At 41.4% G+C, this 19503-nt stretch overlaps 1 protein-coding gene across 6 annotated transcripts in view; it reads right to left on the reverse strand.

The window, feature by feature from the left end:
* The window catches only part of MAP7 (microtubule associated protein 7), a 96635-nt gene that overhangs the window by 34840 nt on the left and 42292 nt on the right, over positions 1-19503 (reverse strand). For all 6 annotated transcript variants that reach the window (XM_083498120.1, XM_083498122.1, XM_083498119.1 and 3 more), the window contains exons 2-3: positions 5724-5828; positions 3654-3731 (exon numbers count right to left, since the gene is read on the reverse strand). In XM_083498120.1, the coding sequence (XP_083354246.1) occupies positions 3654-3731; positions 5724-5828 (183 nt within the window). The remainder of the gene's footprint in view (positions 1-3653; positions 3732-5723; positions 5829-19503) is intronic.

Below are 19503 nucleotides of genomic sequence, written 5' to 3' on the forward strand. Positions count from 1 at the left end.
AAATAGTAAACCACAGCTAGATTCATATGGAAGGAGGGAGTCTTTCAGCTATCCTGGCCCCATGCCATTTAAGAGTTTTCTAAGTAATAACCAGCACCTTGAATAGGGCCCTGAAATGAATCTGAAGCCAGCACAACTGGTATAAGGCCAGGGTAACATGGTCCAAGAAAGCATTCTGCACCAGCTGCAGTTTCTAAAAACTCTTCTAGGACAGCCACACACAGACCACACTGCAGAATTCAAGTCTGAAGGTGTCCAAGGCATGTGACCAGACTCACTGGGTGTAAAATATGAGGGACACTTCACCTAGTATCCCCCCCCCCAAGATGGAAATGGAACTTTTGCTTCAAGTCCCTATTTTGCTTTCTCTGGTGCCTTGCACTGTCCCTTCAAGTTTGAGCCATGCTGTTCAATTGAATCCTGAGAGTTTGGGCAATATGATCAAACCAATCAAAGAGAACCAGATTGACTGATGAACAGCCTGGATTAGTGCCAGACAACTTCCTGTTCTATAGTACATGGAATCAAATTATTAAGTAATAAGCAAAGATAAACGGAAGAGAAGAAACATGAAAAACACAGCTGTTTTGCAGAAATGTATGTCCAAATGCATGAGAGAGCATATGATTTACAGATTTGACAGGTAAATAGATAGATAATTTGTTTATCTGCTGTTAATTTTATACTGCTTATTTATCTGTACTGTCAAACCAATGCAATTATGCTTTATGGTCTAAATATAATACTGTGCAGGGTCTGATTAGAGTGTGAAATAACTGTATCTTTGCCTTCTACCCTTCTTTCTGAAATGCAAAAGAAACACCACCAGCAGGGTCAGCTGCAGGCAACTGTAATGTGCCATTATGATATATTTAAAAATATGGCAAGTTGACAGACATCATACTGAGGAAGACATTTTTCAAAAATTAAGAGTGGCAGCCACTGTGCTTTGCAGTCACATAAGAAGAAAAACAACCTTTTCTCCTCCTCCTCCTTTGAATGGTTGGCAGTTCAGATGCCTCTGGGTATAGCCAGAAGAAAAAGTTAAAATATGTTCAAACCTGCTTAACCCTCATGGTTCCTAGCCAAGGAACCTCAGAAATGGTGGATCTGTGAAATGACTGGGAATCTCCACGATTTGTAGCACACTCACAAAACAACAATTCTCAAAAATTAATTAGTAGAAACTAACTTAGCTGATTAAGGTAAAGGTAAAGGGACCCCTGACCATTAGGTCCAGTCGTGACCGACTCTGGGGTTGCGGCACTCATCTCGCTTTATTGGCCAAGGGAGCCGGCATACAGCTTCCGGGTCATGTGGCCAGCATGACTAAGCCGCTTCTGGCAAACCAGAGCAGCGCACGGAAACGCGTTTACCTTCCTGCCGGAGTGGTACCTATTTATCTACTTGCACTTTGACGTGCTTTCGAACTGCTAGGTTGGCAGGAGCAGGGACCGAGCAACGGGAGCTCACCCCATCGCGGGGAACTTAGCTGATTAGTAGATATCAATTTACTCTCTCTTCTATATGGGGAGCTTCAACATAAGACTTCAAGATGGAGAAAACAGACAGAAATCTTTTTTTCCTCCTCTTATAAAACCAGACCTTGAGGTCATCCAATGGCAGGTAATATAAGACAAACAAAGGAAGTATGTCTTCACAATGTGCACCATTAATTTATGAAATTTCCTACCACAGGATATGGTGATGCCCACTAGCTTAGATGGCTTTATAAGGGGAGTGGAAAAGTTCACAGAGGATAAGTCTACTAGCCATAACGGCTACATGGAAATTCCAGGTTCAGAGGTGAGATGCCACCAGACACCCGTCGTCAAAGAGCTGTTACAGGAAGAAGGGCTATTCCTTCATGTGCCGCTTGTAGGCTTTGCTTGCCCGAGGCCTCTTATTGTCTACTGTTGGGAATCAGAGCACCGGACTAGAGGGATCTTTCACCCTGATCCAACAGGATCCTTCTTATGGAACAAGGGCAGCCAGTGCTGCATTTCAGATGTTGTTGGATTACAGCCCCAACCAGCTTGCTCAATTATCAGTAATAATGGAAACTGTAGTTATAAACATTTGGGGCTCACCATGTTGACTATCTTTATAATACCATTGCAATAAGAAGGTTCTGCATACATCATATTTTACTGTATTTTTCACCCTATAGGGCGCACCGGCCCATAGGGTGCACCTATTTTGGGGGGGGGGAAATAAAGGAAAAAAAATTATTTTCCCCCCAGGCGCGGGGCTGGGACAGGGGAAGCCCGAGCTTCCCCCGACCCCAGCCCCCAGAACAGGCTGCTATCCGCAAGCCTAGGGATACCCAGGCTTGCGGATATCTGCCCGAAGCCCGGGGCGCGCTGCTCAGTGCGCCCCAGGCTTCGGGATGCAGGCTACTATCCGCAAGCCTGGGGAGCCCGGCGGGAGTTCCCGCCGGGCTCCCAAGGCTTGCGGATAGCTTTCTGAAGCCTGGAGAGCGAGAGGGGTTGGTGCGCACCAACCCTTCTCGCTCTCCAGGCTTCAGTGAAAGCCTGCATTCACCCCATAGGACGCACACACATTTCCCCTTCATTTTTGAAGGGGAAAAAGTGTGTTCTATAGGGCAAAAAATACAGTAGTTTGCTATGAAACCATGTCAAAAATAAAACCCATCCCAAAACGAAACAAGATGACTTTGATCCAGATCGCCTGTAAGTAGAACTCTTTTCACAGGACACTCTCACCGGAAGGAGGAGGGAGAGAAAAACCTTTTGGAAAAGTAAGGGAAATAGAATTGGGGGTTTGAAGGGAGTAAAATTGGTGAAAACCATCTTCCCTCCTTTCCTCCAGCAGGAGCCTTCAGTAGATCTCTGCCTCTTCCATAAAGGAAGAAGCATTTATGTTTTTGTGGGACACTGTGAGTTCAACCTTAGAACTTCAGAGAAGAAATACCCTTGAGGGAGGTGCAAAGCTTCCTTTTCAAATGTGAACAATAAGAAAATGTACGGCAACCAGTTCATACACTTAGATAGTCTTTAGAGGTCTTCCCATGACCTGAGGAGAGGTGGGCAGCAACTGGGCAAGACAGCCTTTTCTGCTGTGCCCTGTACAGGTGGAAGGCTCACATGGCTCTCCAATGTATTTCCTATTGCAGGCAAAGACGTTGGTTATTTTGAAATGTCATGGATGGAGGCTAACAATAGCGTTCCAGAACCTGCAGTAGCTCCAGCCAGTTTGCACTTACTGTGTGAGTAGAACCAAGACACACAAAAGTCTTTTTCAGATTAATGACAATATGTACTTCCCGTGCTAAGTAACACTACTCTATCCGATGTATGCCTGACAACAAGACTTGGGTTGGCATGTTCTGCTCCATCACATGCTGAACTTTCTTGTATGAACAGAAATCCCTCTCTGTACACAAGATCATATGTGAGGAGGACATGTCTATGCTCCAGCACATGTACAACTTATGTGCTAGGACCACGTGTTGACCAGACCTCAGAGACCTAGTCATTAAATTCCATAAACTATTTTTATGGCTAAAAGTACACATTTAATTATAGTCTTATAACTCATGCTGTTTAATGTATAATATAGATGTCAAATGACAAGCATGTTATAACTGATGAGAATCACCAGCTAGAAAGAGTACATTGAGTATGACTCACCTAACAGCTTTTCCCGTTCTTCTCTCCGTTCTCGAGCAAGTCGCTGCCTTTCATCAACTTTCAGTACTGGCGCAGGGTCTGTAAAATAGTAGAAGACTTGAGATGTCATATTAGAAAAAGCAACATTCTAAAAGCAATTAACAAGCAACTGTAATGTTATCATTTAAGACCTTTCACATATCATCACTTTCACATATTTAATTGCTATGAACTTGGGATCTCTCTGTCTAAAGAAAAAAAAAGAACCACTGTGAATGGCATCCAATTAATTCTTAGAATAACACTTAAGGCCCGGTTCCCAAAGAGGTGGTCAGCTTCTGTCTGTGTTGCAGCACTTCAGAAAGCAGGTGGGACTGGATGTTCCCATATAAAAATCCTTTCACATAGAAAACATATATATATAGGGTTTCTCTCTCTCTCTTATAGACCAGCAACCATTCACATGAGCTCCACCCTTCAGTGTGAAGTGAAACTACTGAGACACTGAATTTCTACCTATGTGGGAACTTAACAGGCCATTGGTTGGATCCAGAGAAACACCAGTGATGGAAGGGGTAGATGGAAGGGGCTTCTGTCCGGTTTTCAGGATTATCTTCTCCATCTTTATTCCCCTATCTTGAAGCTCCACCTATTCAATAGGGTTTCCTGACCTTCATGTGAGGTTGTTTGAAGGCTTTGGGGGTGACTGGTGGTGAAAGGAGTCAGAAAGTCACCTTCCACACCCCTTCTTCCACCACCATTTCTCAAGATCCAACCTCAGGTGTTAGATGTTCAGGGATTTATTTATTTATTTATTTAGTGCTAAAAACCCTGGTCCAAAAAACTGCTCAAATTACATATCAACAGTCTGTATACACTGCAGCATTTACCAGAAAATGCATGCTTTGTTCCATGCAAACCACATGTGAAAGCATATGTTGTACACTATCGTGATCTCAAGAACAAAAGCTAACTCTTCATACACAGTACTTCTCAGACCTCAAAGATGGTGGCATTATTTAACTAAGCAGACTTATTTTCCTCTGTTGTCACAAGCCATAGATCTTGCCTTTATAACTTTTGTTTTAGGGGTACTGAATGAAAGGTTAATTACTTGGCAGAATGCCCAGGTGCCAGCAACTGTGTTATGGGTACAACTGACCAGCTGACGTCCTGTCACTCGATATATAAAATTTAAGATATGCAATAGGGGAATGAAACATTTCACAGGATTTGAGAGTCCTTTATTTCTCACAATTTATAATGAACTGCCTTTCAAATCTGAGCTGAAGAACAGAAGGCATTCAGACAGTTGTTAAAGTGAACTCTTTCCTGACTCATTTAACACTGTGCTTGCCAGAGGGTAGAAAAAAAGGAAATGTGCAGCTAGGACAATATATTCAGTAAAGCCTAGCAGTGTATTTGTTCTCTGAATCCTGTAAAGTAAGCAAAAGAAAACTGGAGTGTGAGACTGAGCATATACAGAATTTCATTTCACCTGGTGCTTATGAAATACATTTACAATACTCAGCACTGGAAGTGCAGAGACCCAAGTGCATCTGAGCACACTCACAAAGAGATTGGTCACGGTATGACTGACCCTAAGCTGTATCGTTTAGCTTTGCAAAGGAATAGTTTGTCTGTACATACAGTACGCCGTTAAAGGGAACGTCAATTCCCTGGGTTTCATGACTTTGCAAGAACTATTTCTCACTCTATGTAAATGCATAGTATAATATACAAATACAATATCAGTTTGCCTATGTTGTTTCAATGTTTCTTGTCTATATCTGAAAATACAGGTCCAAGTGATGCATGATCGCTAACGTGCAGGTCCTTTTGGATCTGGAAAAGGGCAGAAATGAGGAGGAACGGGAGGCAGAAGGGGGGGGCACAGTTATACATGCTCTGCTAATGCGTGCGGGACCAGAAACGGACACACCCCCATGAAATGGTTGCCATCTGTAATTAAAAGTTCAGTGACACCTGTGACTGAAAATACCTGTGAAAGAGGTGAAATACATTGTTAAAGGGGTTTTAAAAATACATCTCCAGGCCGGTGAAAGCAATGAAAAGTTCCCAAACTGATACCTGGCTTGGCTCCAGCACTGCTGGCATTCTGTCCTAAAGCGGCAGAGGTGGGGCGGCTGGATGGAGCAGCTTTTTTGTCCTGTACCACTTTGGAGTTTTCAGATACTAAAACAAAAAGAGGGAGAAAAGAATATCAGTTAATCAGACCACTACTACTGAGTCAAGCCACATTTCTTCTATTCACACAAACCTTGCAAAAGCCAAGGCAAAATTTACTACGCAGTGCAACTCTGCAGAGAAGGGGTTCAACGGGATTTCCATTGGCTAGGAATTCAGGGCCTTCTGCTCGTTCCATGGCTATTAGAAGTGGAGTGGATTGTGCAGAATGAGCAGTTACATCTATTTGTGCAGGCTGTAGAATTTGAGTTACATGAGCAAGTTTTATTTTAAATTCTAGTACAGAATACACACAACCTGATAACCAAGTACATGCTGCCATTATGAAAGATGCAGTCCTTCTTTATTGCCTCTTGCCATCTCTTTTCTTCCTACATATTCTCCCTATTCAATCATTGCCCCCACTACATATGAAATACAAACCACTGCCATAAGAAATGGGTAGTAATTAAGATAACGATACCTGTACACACCATATGGTCCAATACTAGAAAGGGGGCATCTCAAGACTCAAGAGGGAAGAGCCATAGCTCAGTGGGAAAGACTCGCACTCTGAAACCCTGGAGAGCTACTGCCAGTCAGAGTTGACAATACTGAGCTAGAAGGGCCATTGGTACGACTTGGTATAAAGCTCTCCCTATCTTCCAAAGAGAGAAGCTCTCTTCTATGAACCCCTCATGGCGATTTAATAAACTTTAAAATCCACTAGTATTTGAAAAGGTTTTATTGTTTGTGGGAAGTTCAAGGTTAATCACTTCCTTAAAATTGGCAGAAAGCACCAAATGTTAAATTCAGAGACTAAGCTGCTGTATTTGAACGTGGTCCAAAAACAAGTACTTCAGGAGAGTCAGCCAAATCAATGTGGGGGGGAAGGGTTCCCTGATGTAGTCTGAAAATGTTCTTACAAACATAAGCTACTTTTAAAAGAATCAATGAGTACAAACATTTATTATTACAAACAGGGCAATGATTTACACTTCCATCTGCTTAATTCCTTTTCCTGTGCCGATATATTTTTATCCATCAATTAACTCAGGCAGCTCCCAATTTTCACCGACAATACACAGCCATAGGAAAACGTTCTTTGCCTATGCACTCTGTCTGCATAGGATCAGGTCCCTCAGCAGACCAGTCAACGTGGAAAGTGTTCTCTGAATGTGAGCAAGATTCAGAGCCACTGCTTTAGATTAACAGCCCTGGAACTGTCCAGCAGGTGAGCTCCACTGCCTCCGCTGGAGCTGTTACTGAGTCCAGCACACCTGTTGCTTCTGGTAGGTGCTTTATTTGCAGTCACTCCCCCCTTTTAAGGTAATGCAAATGGACACTTTGTCACATGAGATTCCATGGGAACAAATTTATCATGGCCACTGCCAAAATTTTGTTTATTAATTATTTGAAATTGAATTATCTTTGGTAGTTAAAAAACAACAACTAACCAATGACAATATAACTTAAAAAAACAACACAATGTTTGATTAAAGAGAAAACATGAGCAAGGCCACAAAATAAAATCAAACTAAACTAGAATTTTACAAAGTTCTGGGAAGATATAAAGATCCTCCTGTGGCGCTTAAAGGTAAAAAATGTGAAACTCCCAAGCACCCCACCCCTGACTAGGAACCACAACTGAGAAGGTCCTGTCAGCAGACACCACCCACCCGTCTTCAGGCAACCAGAGCACCTAGAGAAGAGTCTTTGTAGGTGATCTTAACACATATGTGTCATGAACTGAGAGTCAGACTCCTTATCAGGTAATAGAGGCTGAAAGAAGAACATGCAGGGCCAACCCCAGAGGCACTGGTACCAGATGAACCTGGGGTAGGCTGTGGTCTCTTCCCAGCCCAAGAATGTGCCACTGCTATCCTCTCTAGAAGACCCTAGAATACCTGACCCTCCCTTGCTCTGTTGCAATAGGAGTTTTGTAGAAAAACGTTGAGTCCTTTTAGGGTAAGTACAGCAGCATCCTGCAGCACAGGTGGCACTAGCAATTATGTTGTACCTAGTGCTACTGCTGGAGAAGGGCTCAATTTTAGCTTGCTCTGTGTTTCCCAGAGCTCTAGCCAGAACCCTGTGGCCCACCTTGCCTTGTATCCAGTCTAAACATCATCTTGTCCTACACCCAGTTGAGCCTGGCCATGCTGCAGTGAGCCGTTGTTATACTGCACACACAGGATCCTGAGCAACAGATGCAAACAGCATGGAGGCTAGATGAGCTATTCTAGATTATTTGTACTTTCTATTATATGGTTTCATCCCTTCTTTTCTTGTGTTTTAAACCAACCCAAATAATAAGCTTAAGGCTGTAAACCAGTAACAGAGGTTTAACTATTGGAATTATTGTACTGTGTTTCGTGTCTATGTGCTTTAAAAGTAAAGAAGGAAATAGTTTTAGTGGTCTGTTACGAAAGACCCATTTGCATGTGCAAAGATTCAGAATAAATTGTCTGCTGATCGTTTACAGCTATATAATTCCTGGGGTAGAGATTCTCTGCATCGAGTTTTCTAGGCACATGAATCCCTGTGCTCTTCCATAAAATCATGCATTTTGTTATGTAACCTGGAGACATCCTGTTGGTTTCAAAGCCTTGATTTAAATCACAGAAATGTAAACCTGTAGTAAAATGAAACACCATAGGCCTCATACAGTACGCAAAGAACAAAATTTCAGCAATATTTTATTAAATAAGTTAGAAATAAGCTCTAGGCATGAGTTTCACTAAGTATTCTTATGACATTCTATACTCACTGAATATACCAAATAGTTTATTTCCAATACTCCATGCATGAAATTTTAATGACACTGCTCTGGAGACAAAGCCAGCAATATTAAGGGAATATTAAGGAAATAGTTCATATTGCTGCTACATATGATGAGGGACTTTGCTTATATCAACACAGAAGAAGGTAGTCCAGACAGACACACATAGTTTAATGAAATCGGGAAAGGCAAGACTATTGCTCACAGCATGGTATCATCAATGGTTATTGACCTGAAAACTCATCTAAAATTAGTTCAATTATTAACATATAAATATATTCTATACTTTATCATACAACCTCATACATCTCACTCAGCAATCTCTAGACTATTAAGAATTGCACCACAATAAATACTTCAGTCTTTAAAATTGCCAAAGGACTTCTTGTTAATTTTGCTATCAAAAATGAGCATGGCTGCACTTCTGGAACATATATTGTGTCAGAAAACACTGTCAAAAAATTCAAAGAAAAATACACAGGCTGTCTTTATACATCACAATAAACCATAGTTAACAGCTTGCCATGAATACACAGATGGCTCCCACTTTACAGTGGTACCTTGGGTTAAGTACTTAATTCGTTCCGGAGGTCCGTTCTTAACCTGAAACTGTTCTTAACCTGAAGCACCACTTTAGCTAATGGGGCCTCCTGCTGCCGCTGCGCCACCGGAGCACAATTTCTGTTCTCATTCTGAAGCAAAGTTCTTAACCCAAGGTACTATTTCTGAGTTAGCGGAGTCTGTAACCTGAGGCGTATGTAACCCGAGGTACCACTGTACTCCTCTCTTAGTAGTAACAAGAAACCACAATGCTTGCCTTACAACTGCATCCAAACCTGGGATTGTGGATTGTTTATGCAAACTATAATTTAGAGTCAAGCTTTGAGTGAAACAAATGACAAATTCTGCTTTCGATGTAACACTAAGCCAGGCTTGTGGTTTGTCGCTCCTTCTAGCGCTTGTGTAGGAGCAAAGCAGAAGCAATCTCCATGTTCAAAGCAAACCATTAACTATGGTTTATCGTGACATGCAAACAACACCATATTGTTCACAATCACACAGTCATTGTTTAAAATTAGCTTTTGAATGGCGTCTTGTTAGGAAGCCATTAACTACATCATGTAGTTTGGGAAGCTACGATTAACTGCTGCTTCCTGGGTTTATTTCCCTGCTTGAGCAAAGGAATAAAAGAAGATGGACCAAGAAAAAAACCACCAACTGTGTGGGTGCAAAATGCTCATGCAGAACCTGCTTCAATAAGTTTATGTGGCCTTAAAGAGCTGGTAAAGAATGTGTCAAATATTCAAAAACAACCAGAAGTGGCTCACTGGGTGGGGTGGACCCACCATCCCAGCTTCCCAGCAGGTGGGTCACTATTGCTTGCCAGGAATGATGCAAGGGTGAGGTGGCAGGGAAATCAGCGTGGGGCAAATGCACTGGTAAAAGTCTCTGCTGCATTGCCACTCTCCTCTCCTTCCCAGTTACCAACAGTGACCCGCCTGTTGAGAAGCTGGTGCTCTCCACCCCAACTGGAAACCAACTTCTGACAAAAAAACCATACCACAATTCAAGCCACAGTTGTGAACTGGGAAACAATTCTTCCTAGGAATCCATTCAGAACAAATAAAATGATTGGTTCCACACTCAATCCCCTTAAGCACCTCTGAGACCTTTCTTCAATCATCTAAATGTAGAGTTCAAACACAGAACCTCTACAGCCTCTAATATTTCCACCAAAGTCTTTCTCTGCGGCTAAGATTCTTCTAGTAATGTTTACTCAGAAGCACATTCTGTTCAGCCAATGTTACTTAAAAAGCTTTCTGTTTATAGTTTCCAGCCTATTTTATCAATTCCCATTGGATGTGGCTAAGGGAATTTCCCCATTGTTTTTTGTTTAAATTTTGATTTAGGATAATACAGCTGTTTCACTATATAAAAATGAAAAGAAAAAGGGAATGGAAAGTACAGACACCACTTTGGAGGAGAAACTGATAACCAGGGGCAAATAACGCTATAGCACAATCCTAAAATAGGTTACCTAAGGAGTGATATACAGGATATTCAATAATGCTCCTAGAGCCACAGTCAACAGGATGGGGAAGAAAGGGCAGAGCCAGCAAGGAGGAAACTTTTAATTAATAGCCCTGAAAGATGTTTGTCTTTCCACATTTGACAGGTTTGGACTAAGATTGCATTTTAACCTTTTTTTCTTTCTTAAATGACACAAATCAACAGGTCCATAAAAAGATGGGAGGACAATTAAGACAGAAAACACAACACTGGGATGTAATGATTTCTCAATGACACAATCTGGGTTCTCCATAAAAAAGTGAGTAACCAGTCTGGTTACTCAAAAGGGAAGCTAGTGCAGAAGCAACCTGATTCCTCCTCGCTAGCAGTCTGCATACGTGTGTGTGACTTAGGCTGTGCAACACAAATGCCTATGTAGGAAGTCATAATGACTCTGTCTTCAGATTCTTTCCTAAGTCACAGCAAGCACACCTAGGGAGAGAGTTCCATAGGAGCAGTTCAAAGGAGAGGAAAGAAGAGCCATCTGCCTGAGCTTAGTGGGGGTGACCTCAGAATTTGATTTTCTTTAGCAGGTAGGACATTTAGGGCTTCAAATGTAAATATCAGCACTTTGAACTGGACTGGAAATTAACTGGGAGCCCACTGAATGTCTTTTAACATTCTGTAAAGGAAGACTGTAGCGGTTAACAATCTGGCCCATGGACTCTTAACCAGTTGTAGTTTCTGGGCCCTTTCAAAAGGCAAGACCACATGCAAACACTTCTTGCCATTCACTAGCATGGATGTTACAACACAGATTAAAGTACTCTCCAAAACGCAATGCAGCTGCCATAGCAACTGAACTGACATTGATGAAAGTCACTACAAGTTATCAAAAACACTAGGGCATCCATCAGCAACTCTGGATCTAAAAACATCTGAAAACTAAACCTGGTTCTTAAGACGGTACAACTCCATCTCAGTTATTACGCTTGTTTGGTTTTTCTCCTCTGGAATCAATGAAGATTACAATGAATTGTTATTGTTGCAGCATTATGCTTCAGTCATGAATGAAGGCTGTGTCACTGTCAAACTGAAGTTGCCCTCCTGGGCTGAAAAGCATCTTTTCTAGCTTCCCTAAGCAGTTTTAACGCCAGCCAATATTCAATTCTGCAATGAAAGTTTTGTTAGCTGCTCCTGCACCTGCCACCTTGCACTCATCCAATCCTAAATTTTATGACCAATGTTCCTTGTGACATGCCTCCTGCCCCAAGAAAAATCTAGAAAGCCCTGAAATCTCATAGAAGAGACTGAAAAAATGGCTGCCCACATCACAGAGCAGGGGGGCAGGAGCTAGAAGATGATGCAAGTATAGAAGATGGGCTCAAGTTCAAAAAAGGGTAAGAAATGCCTAATTAGACTGTTCTTCAGAAGCACTGGTACATTAAAAATGAAGGCACATATACTAATTTTAAATGCAAAGCAATGAATAAACATGCCAGATGTGTGAACCAAACTCATCTAAAAAATAAGAGTTGTATTTTAGAACAAGCCCTGAAGCACATGAAAACCTACGAAATCACCTTGTCCCCATATGTGACCACCCAACCACTTCAGTCAGCAGAATTGGCACAATTACAGGTGCTACGTAATGTCTGTTCCCGGTAATGCAAATACAAGATCCAAGGCTGAGATCCAAGGCTGCCTTTGCTTTAGTCAGTGGAACAGTTTTCTGCTTGTACAAGGCAAGGAATCCAATTTTTGCCAGCCCCGTCTACATGCTACCTCTGTGTCATACTTTATGCTGTTCTGAAAAGTCTCCCAGGAGATTTCCAGGGGCTACTAGAGCGCAAGTGGAAATCAGGTATCCGTCTTGTATGAGAGGTTCATGGTCACAACTGAATACAATCCAGGGCACTGACAACTTCATGCACTTGTAGTACTAGTGACATGCAAAAGCAAAAAGCACTGCCATTTTAAATAAATTATATTTAATTTTTAAATTCTGCTAAAAACACTTCAGTTTCTGTTTATCAAATCTGCATACTTTTATCATAAAAAATAAACCCTGATTATTGGAGTTCTAATTCTGACCCTCCTTATCTATATCTGTTTCATCTACATCTATAACAGTAATTATATAAAAATGAAGTTTCATGTTGTTCCACCACTGGCCTTCATGTTTTTAATATCCTCACAATGCTTTCTAGTTCAAGGATAGGTTAAAACAGCACAGAACCCACATCTACTTGCAAGGACATGGTAAGGAATTGTTTTCAGGCTGCTTTAATTTATAGAAATCGTGCTGCTTTTATTAAAGCAACCTTGGTTTTGAAATGAACTGTTTTATGAGTTTGCCTTTGGGTACTGCAGCTAAGAAAACAACATTCTTTGAAACACAATGTTTAATTTATATACAGTGCAAGCAGCTACAATCCTAAGGAACAGTAAGTAAAAAATGCATTTGAGGCAGAAGACTTGAGCAATTGCAAAATACCTTCATTCATAACAAACCTCTCCTCCCTGCATACAGATGTGTCATCCTATGTTTCACCTGGCTTAATTCATGTTATGACAATCTAACAAAATATTTCAGCAATGTCCTGATTTAGTCAATCCTGGTACAGGGAGTGACAAGGTAATTCATCTGCTATATAAACATGATGATGTGAGTGTCACAGCATATTAAAATCTGGCACCAGACGCAGATATTTGCAGCAACAAGTCTCAAATGGTTACAGCCAAATAGAATGGAAAACAGAAAAATCTGTGTCCCTAGTATTTTTTTGAGACCAACTCAAAGTGAAGACACAAGATAGCAGCAAGAAATCTCACCATATGCACTACATTAAAATGAATTGTTTCCCTTAAAGTCTGAAAGATACACCCTTCTCTTTTTTTAAAAAAAGTATCATTTATACTCCAAAAGGAGTTCATATTCTGTTATGATAGAAGGACTGCGACGACACATTAAAAACATCTGCTTTTCTGTTTTAAGAATCAAAGAGACACAAAACAATTTAAAAGCAATACAACTGCATCAAAAATAAACAATGCCATATTAAAAGCAGACCTTAATACAACAGAAAACAGCACATCAGTATAATGAATTAAGCTGAAATCCATCCCTGTATTGGAGGAATGAGAGGCACAGAAAAATAAGGGCTTTAAAATCATAATTTAATTGTTTTACGTCTATAAGAGATGGTATAAAATTAATGAATGGTATCTCCTGTCCATTCAGGTCAATTGCATTAATAATGTGCGCCCCCCCCCTCTCTCTCTCTCTCTCTGTGTGTGTGTGTGTGTGTGTGTGTGTGAGAGAGAGAGAGAGAGAGAGAGAGAGAGAGAGAGTCAGTATCAAATACTGCTCTGGCTAAACACTTCCCATAATAATGAAGATCATGGCTTCCACACTACACTTTCCTGATTGCCACACTGCAGTACATTAAGATGAAACATTTTGATCTACATCTTTTTACTCTAAGCCATTGGGTCTCAATCCTACACAGATCCATGGGCAAATAAATGCCATTTTTAAAAAACCCAATGGTATTTGCTTACAGTTGTATATGTTTTGGGGCACATATCAATTTAAACCAGTACTCAGAATGGACGGGATGGATTTAATTCTTGTTAACCTGAAAATAATAATGGATTGGATGCAGACTTGTATCTAGCAGAGTTCTATCTGTGCAAGAGGAAAGAGTTAGGAAATGAGTTTCATCCATTCCTCTTCTCCTGTGCAGTCTCCTGCCCTGTGCCTTCTGAAAAACTACTGGGGGGCTGGCAAACTGCCTGGAACAGCCTGGAAGGTGGTGCTGAGAGAAGCAGAATTTGTGAAAACTGCTCTCCCTCCCTCCTCCCACGTAGAACCTTTGCTGGATCACAGCACTTTCTCTGGAGAGGGGGGGGAAAGGAATTCTTCCATCACAGAGAAAAAAGCCTGGCTCCAATCACAAAAATAATCAACTTACATGCAGCATATTATTTGAAGTCTAAGACACATTAGTTCAGTAATTTTAGCAACAATCTACAGGATTGCTAATAGGCAATTATTATAATCCTTGGATAAAGGAAGGAGGTGCACCAACACCACAAGGGAAAAAACAAATCATATGTTTGGGCACTGAGGCAAAGAATGGGTGAAACAGATTTAGAGAACAAAACTCCATCTAAAGTATTAAACTTCTGGAAGCCATTTTGTATATTGCATCCAATGAGAAACCATGGTAAGCAGCATAGATGGAAACTGCAGTCTGTTACAGTCCTTTGCAGCAGAAAGGGTGGGTGGATAGACCATTTTCTGGCTAGGCTTTACTAAGGCAGAGATTTCAGTAAGCGACTATTGTCTCAACTCTGCTTCATATATTCACCAAGAAATGAAATAGCACAGTAGAGGATTGTGGTGTGACCATTAAGGTAACTTGCTGGCTGTGATGCAAATATGGCAGGGAGAGAGCAGGTGGCTTTCCTCTCCAATGGTGCTCTGGTTCTTGTTAAATGCATCAATCAGGGCCTGAGGCTTATAACCAATATGGGAATTGAGCTGGGAACTATTTCACGCTTGTGGTATTTGAGAGAGGAGGAGGAATATGCTCTGCAAGTTTCTAACGGAGGGATGGGAAATTTGTAGCCACCCAGATGTTGTTGGACTACAACAAAGAGAGAGAGAGAGAGAAGAGAGAGATAGAGTGAGTGAAATGTAAAATACTGAACACATTTGTATGCAACTTGCAACAAAAAGCCAAAAAACAAGGCAAGTAAATAGCTCCTTTATCACTGCTTCACTTGTCCATACTGCTTTTAACAATACTGCACTCTAAAAGCTTTTAAGAAATGAAAGCTGCATTCTGCCTTTCTGGAAAACAGCTCATCTTACACAGCTTTCCTTTTTTAAAAGCTATGTGTCCAACAATTTGATATGCTGTGCTGAAGATTAATGTATATAAAATTAACATCTATCGAAAGAAGTAGAGTCAGCAGGACTATAGAGATGGCTACTGTTCAAGATCCGCCAATTTGGAGTCCCTAGACAGTAGGTTGATAATATTACCGCTGACTGTTCTTCCCCTTCTGCTATCAGATCTAATGCTTCCTCAGTAATATTTGTTCTGGTAAGCTTCACCTAAGTATTACTGTTGGGAAATTTTCCGGCCTCTGTTTAAATCAAGTCTAGGAAGGAACCGAGGAAGCTGCTTTATAGTTGAGTCAGACCATCTAGCTCAGCATAGCACACACAAGGGACTGCCAACTTTGGGGAGGGGCATGGGCACACCTATAAACCAGAGAAACAGTTGTGGGCACTCTTTAGGCACTGCAACATTTATGATCCCCAAAATTACCCTTTCCTCAATTCAGCTTGAAAAAACCTTCCATTGCCTACAATAGAATACCGTATTTTTCGCTCTATAACACGCAGATTTTTTCTCCTAAAAAGGAAGGGGAAATGTCTGTGCGTGTTATGCAGCGAATGTGTGGTCCCTGTAGCCGAAAAATAAGGCAAAAATCAAACCGCGCTTCAGGGAGAAGGGAGCTCCGTGAGAAAGCTGTTGCTTCCCTGCATTCTGCCTCAGGGTCTCTCTGCCCACCCTGCTCTGTTTCGTTGCTGTGTTTGCTCAAACGGAACAAAGAGCAGGGAAAGCCCCTCCCCTCCAGGCAAGTAGAGAGGAAAGCAGAGCGTCCGAACAAAGAGCAGGGAAAGCCCCTCCCCTCCAGGCAAGTAGAGGGGAAAGCAGAGCGTCCGAACAAAGAGCAGGGAAAGCCCCTCCCCTCCAGGCAAGTAGAGGGGAAAGCAGAGCGTCCCTCGCTCTATCCTGTCCCTGCTCCGGAGGGAACAATGTATGTGAAGGGAAGAGAGATTACAGGTTCGGCTTAAAATTCTGATTTGACTTCCTGCTTTTTGTTTTTGGAGACACACAGCATTCAAATATGCTTTCTTCCATTTAAAAGGATGAAATCCTTAAACAGTGGCTGGCTTGTGTGGGTGGGTGGGGGAAAACTTTTGCCTTCCTTTCCTCACGTTATAGCCCTCTCCTGCATTCTTAGCCTTCTGTGTTTTTCCTTCCCTCCCCACTTAAAATGTGGTTACAAAGCATGGATCCACATGGATCCTCAGGATCTTTGCATTGGGTCACCCCAAATTCACCATCAGAGCACACAGCATGTCCATGGCTACAGCCTGTCCCCCCCCAAAAAAATCACACACCCATTGTTGCCTGGGGCTGCAATGGTGCAAAAACGTGGTTACAAAGCATGGATCCACAGGGATTCTCAGGATTTTTGCATTGGGTCACCCCAAATTCACCATCAGATCACATGTCTGTGGCCACAGCATGAATCACAAAAATGATACGTCCACTGTTTCATTCAGAATATTTTTTCCCTTGTTTTCCTCCTCTAAAAACGATGTGCGTGTTATGGTCAGGTGCGTGTTATAGAGCGAAAAATACGGTACTTGTTTGAAGCCTAATTGTGGTGGTGGTGGTGGTAGGACTTTTTCAGCAAGGAGAGGGGGTTTCACAGCTTCAGAGGGGATAGTTAACCTTTCCGTCTGCAGATAGCTCCCCCAACACCAACCTGCAATGTGATTAGGCTTGAAATAACCTTCTATTTGGTACACTAGAAAGTATCTTTCAAATTTAATTTTAGGAGTGGGAGGGGTTTTCCTTTAGGCATGAGGGACAGCCTCTGTTGGCCCCAGAGGATGTGCACATTGGACAACAGCAGTAATGTCTAAATTGTACTATTATTATTAGTCCTTTCAGTTTATATGGATGTTTAAGAGGATGCCTTATCTAATAATTATTTGTGCTGCTCTGAAATGAAATTCATTTTACTGTATTTTTTCTATATGAATTTCATTTGTGATACTTTGAGGATGCTGAATACCACTTAGAGATTTTATCTGAAATGTGAAGCGGCATATAATTTCCCTATATAAATTTTGTTCATCTCTGTAAAAAGAGGGGGGGGGGGGACAAAGCATGTTTAGTCTATTCATGTTTACTCAGTAAGTCCCACTGAGTTCAACAGGACTTACTCTAAGGTAACCAAGTATAGGATTATAGAGTAAATTGTCACAATACTTTGGCTGCAATCTATACACATTTACCTGGACGCAAGTCCCATTGAAAGAAATGAGGTTTACTTTTGAGTAGATAATCCTAAGATTGTAGTATTAAAGGATGACAAATCTGTTATGGCAGAAGTTTTCATAAACATGAGTCCATCAATTTGAAAAAGTGAATTATTTTCATTATGTACTGGAATGATAAATACTGTGATGAAGCAAATATGCTGACAATATTGTAATATTTTAAATATTTAAACATGTATTTAAAGAGAGAAATAGAGAGAGAGACTGGAATTTAGAATCGGAATCAGAATCTTCATTACCAGAACAATTTTTGATCTGAAATCATTAAGTACAGACAGCACAAGATAGAAGAATGTTTCAACCAGTCTCTCCTTTAATTAGAAATGATGTTCTGCAGCCAACATGTGGATTTTTGGCTGGGCTGAACTCTGCTTCGTACCAAATACTCAACTAAAACTGAGGCCGTAACTGCCCATAGTCCGTGATGAGCTCCATTTGCGTGATACTGCTCTTGTTCTTTACAAAAGTTAAGAGGAGCTATGCCCCTTAAGATGCTTTAGATGAGCATTGAACATGGCAGGAGATGGCAGGAATGCTACAGCACAAAAGACGCAGGAGAGAGAAAGCCATGTTGAATCAGTTACATAGATAGAGAACGGAAACACATATCGTTACTTGACCGGTCTCAAGTGATTTTCTTCTCTGTCAGAAAACAGACTGCTATTCAGAGCACAACATCACATAGAGAATGAGCTAAATGCAGCTGCTACAAGCCAACCATAACTTTAACCATAGGAACATAACAGAGTGTCAGGGCAGCAGTCCATACAGTTCAGTATTGTCTAAAGTGACTGGCAGTGGATCTCCTGGGTTTCAGATGGGTCTCAGACCTACCTAGAGATGCTGGATGTTGAATCTAGGACCTTCTGCACGTAAAACAAATGCTTTACCACTGAGTTATGACCCTTCCCCAAAGAAAAACAACACTATAATGCATATGAGCTTGGAGTGCATGGGCTCTTGTAAGGATTTAAGATTAAATCTCTCAAATATACCTTTTGCTTCAGTTGCACAAAATACCACCGGAAAGTCAAGAGTCTCTCTAATTTGGGAACTATGTGTGAAAACGTTTCCGTTAGACAAACAAATTCTTACTAAGATGAGCCTAATTTGCAAAATAAAGGTTGGCTGTTTGTTGTGGGAATTGGGGTATCTGATGTATTTGACCATCTTTTTAAAAACTGTTGAAGAGCTACAACTGCATGCCTACACTATAAAAATTAAACTGTTTCTAAAGCACCATGGCTCCTCTCAGTAACCTGGGAGATGAAGTTTGTGAGAAACTGCTGTGACGTCTAGGAGGCTTCTTCCCCTCTACAAACCCAAAGACAGGTTTGCAATGAGCTTCATCAAGGTATTTTAGTGTATATAAACAAACATTTATCTTGGCATGAAATTTCTGTCCCAAACACATTTTATTAAGGAATATGTTTATTTTGATAAGAGTTATTTGAAACATGGTGGCAATCATACCAAGCTGGGCAGCTCTTTTTGTGTTTTCAGGGGTGGTCAAAGCAGCACTTTCCAGATGTTGGACCATGGCTGACCCAAGACATCTTGCTGCCTAAGGCATAACAGAAAATGGTGGGGATCTTCCTCCCACTTGAGGTGACTGGAGGTGGTAGCCCCAGCATGGTGGAGGCAGCAGGGGAGAGAAAAGGGGGGCTGGAGAGGAGTAGGCAGTGGTAGTGGTGGCCCTGCTCTTGCTAGATGTTACTTGAAGGTGACAAGAGCAT

The sequence above is a fragment of the Podarcis liolepis genome, assembly GCF_965112155.1.
Source record: "Podarcis liolepis genome assembly, chromosome: 3".
Classification (NCBI taxonomy): Eukaryota; Metazoa; Chordata; class Lepidosauria; order Squamata; family Lacertidae; genus Podarcis; species Podarcis liolepis.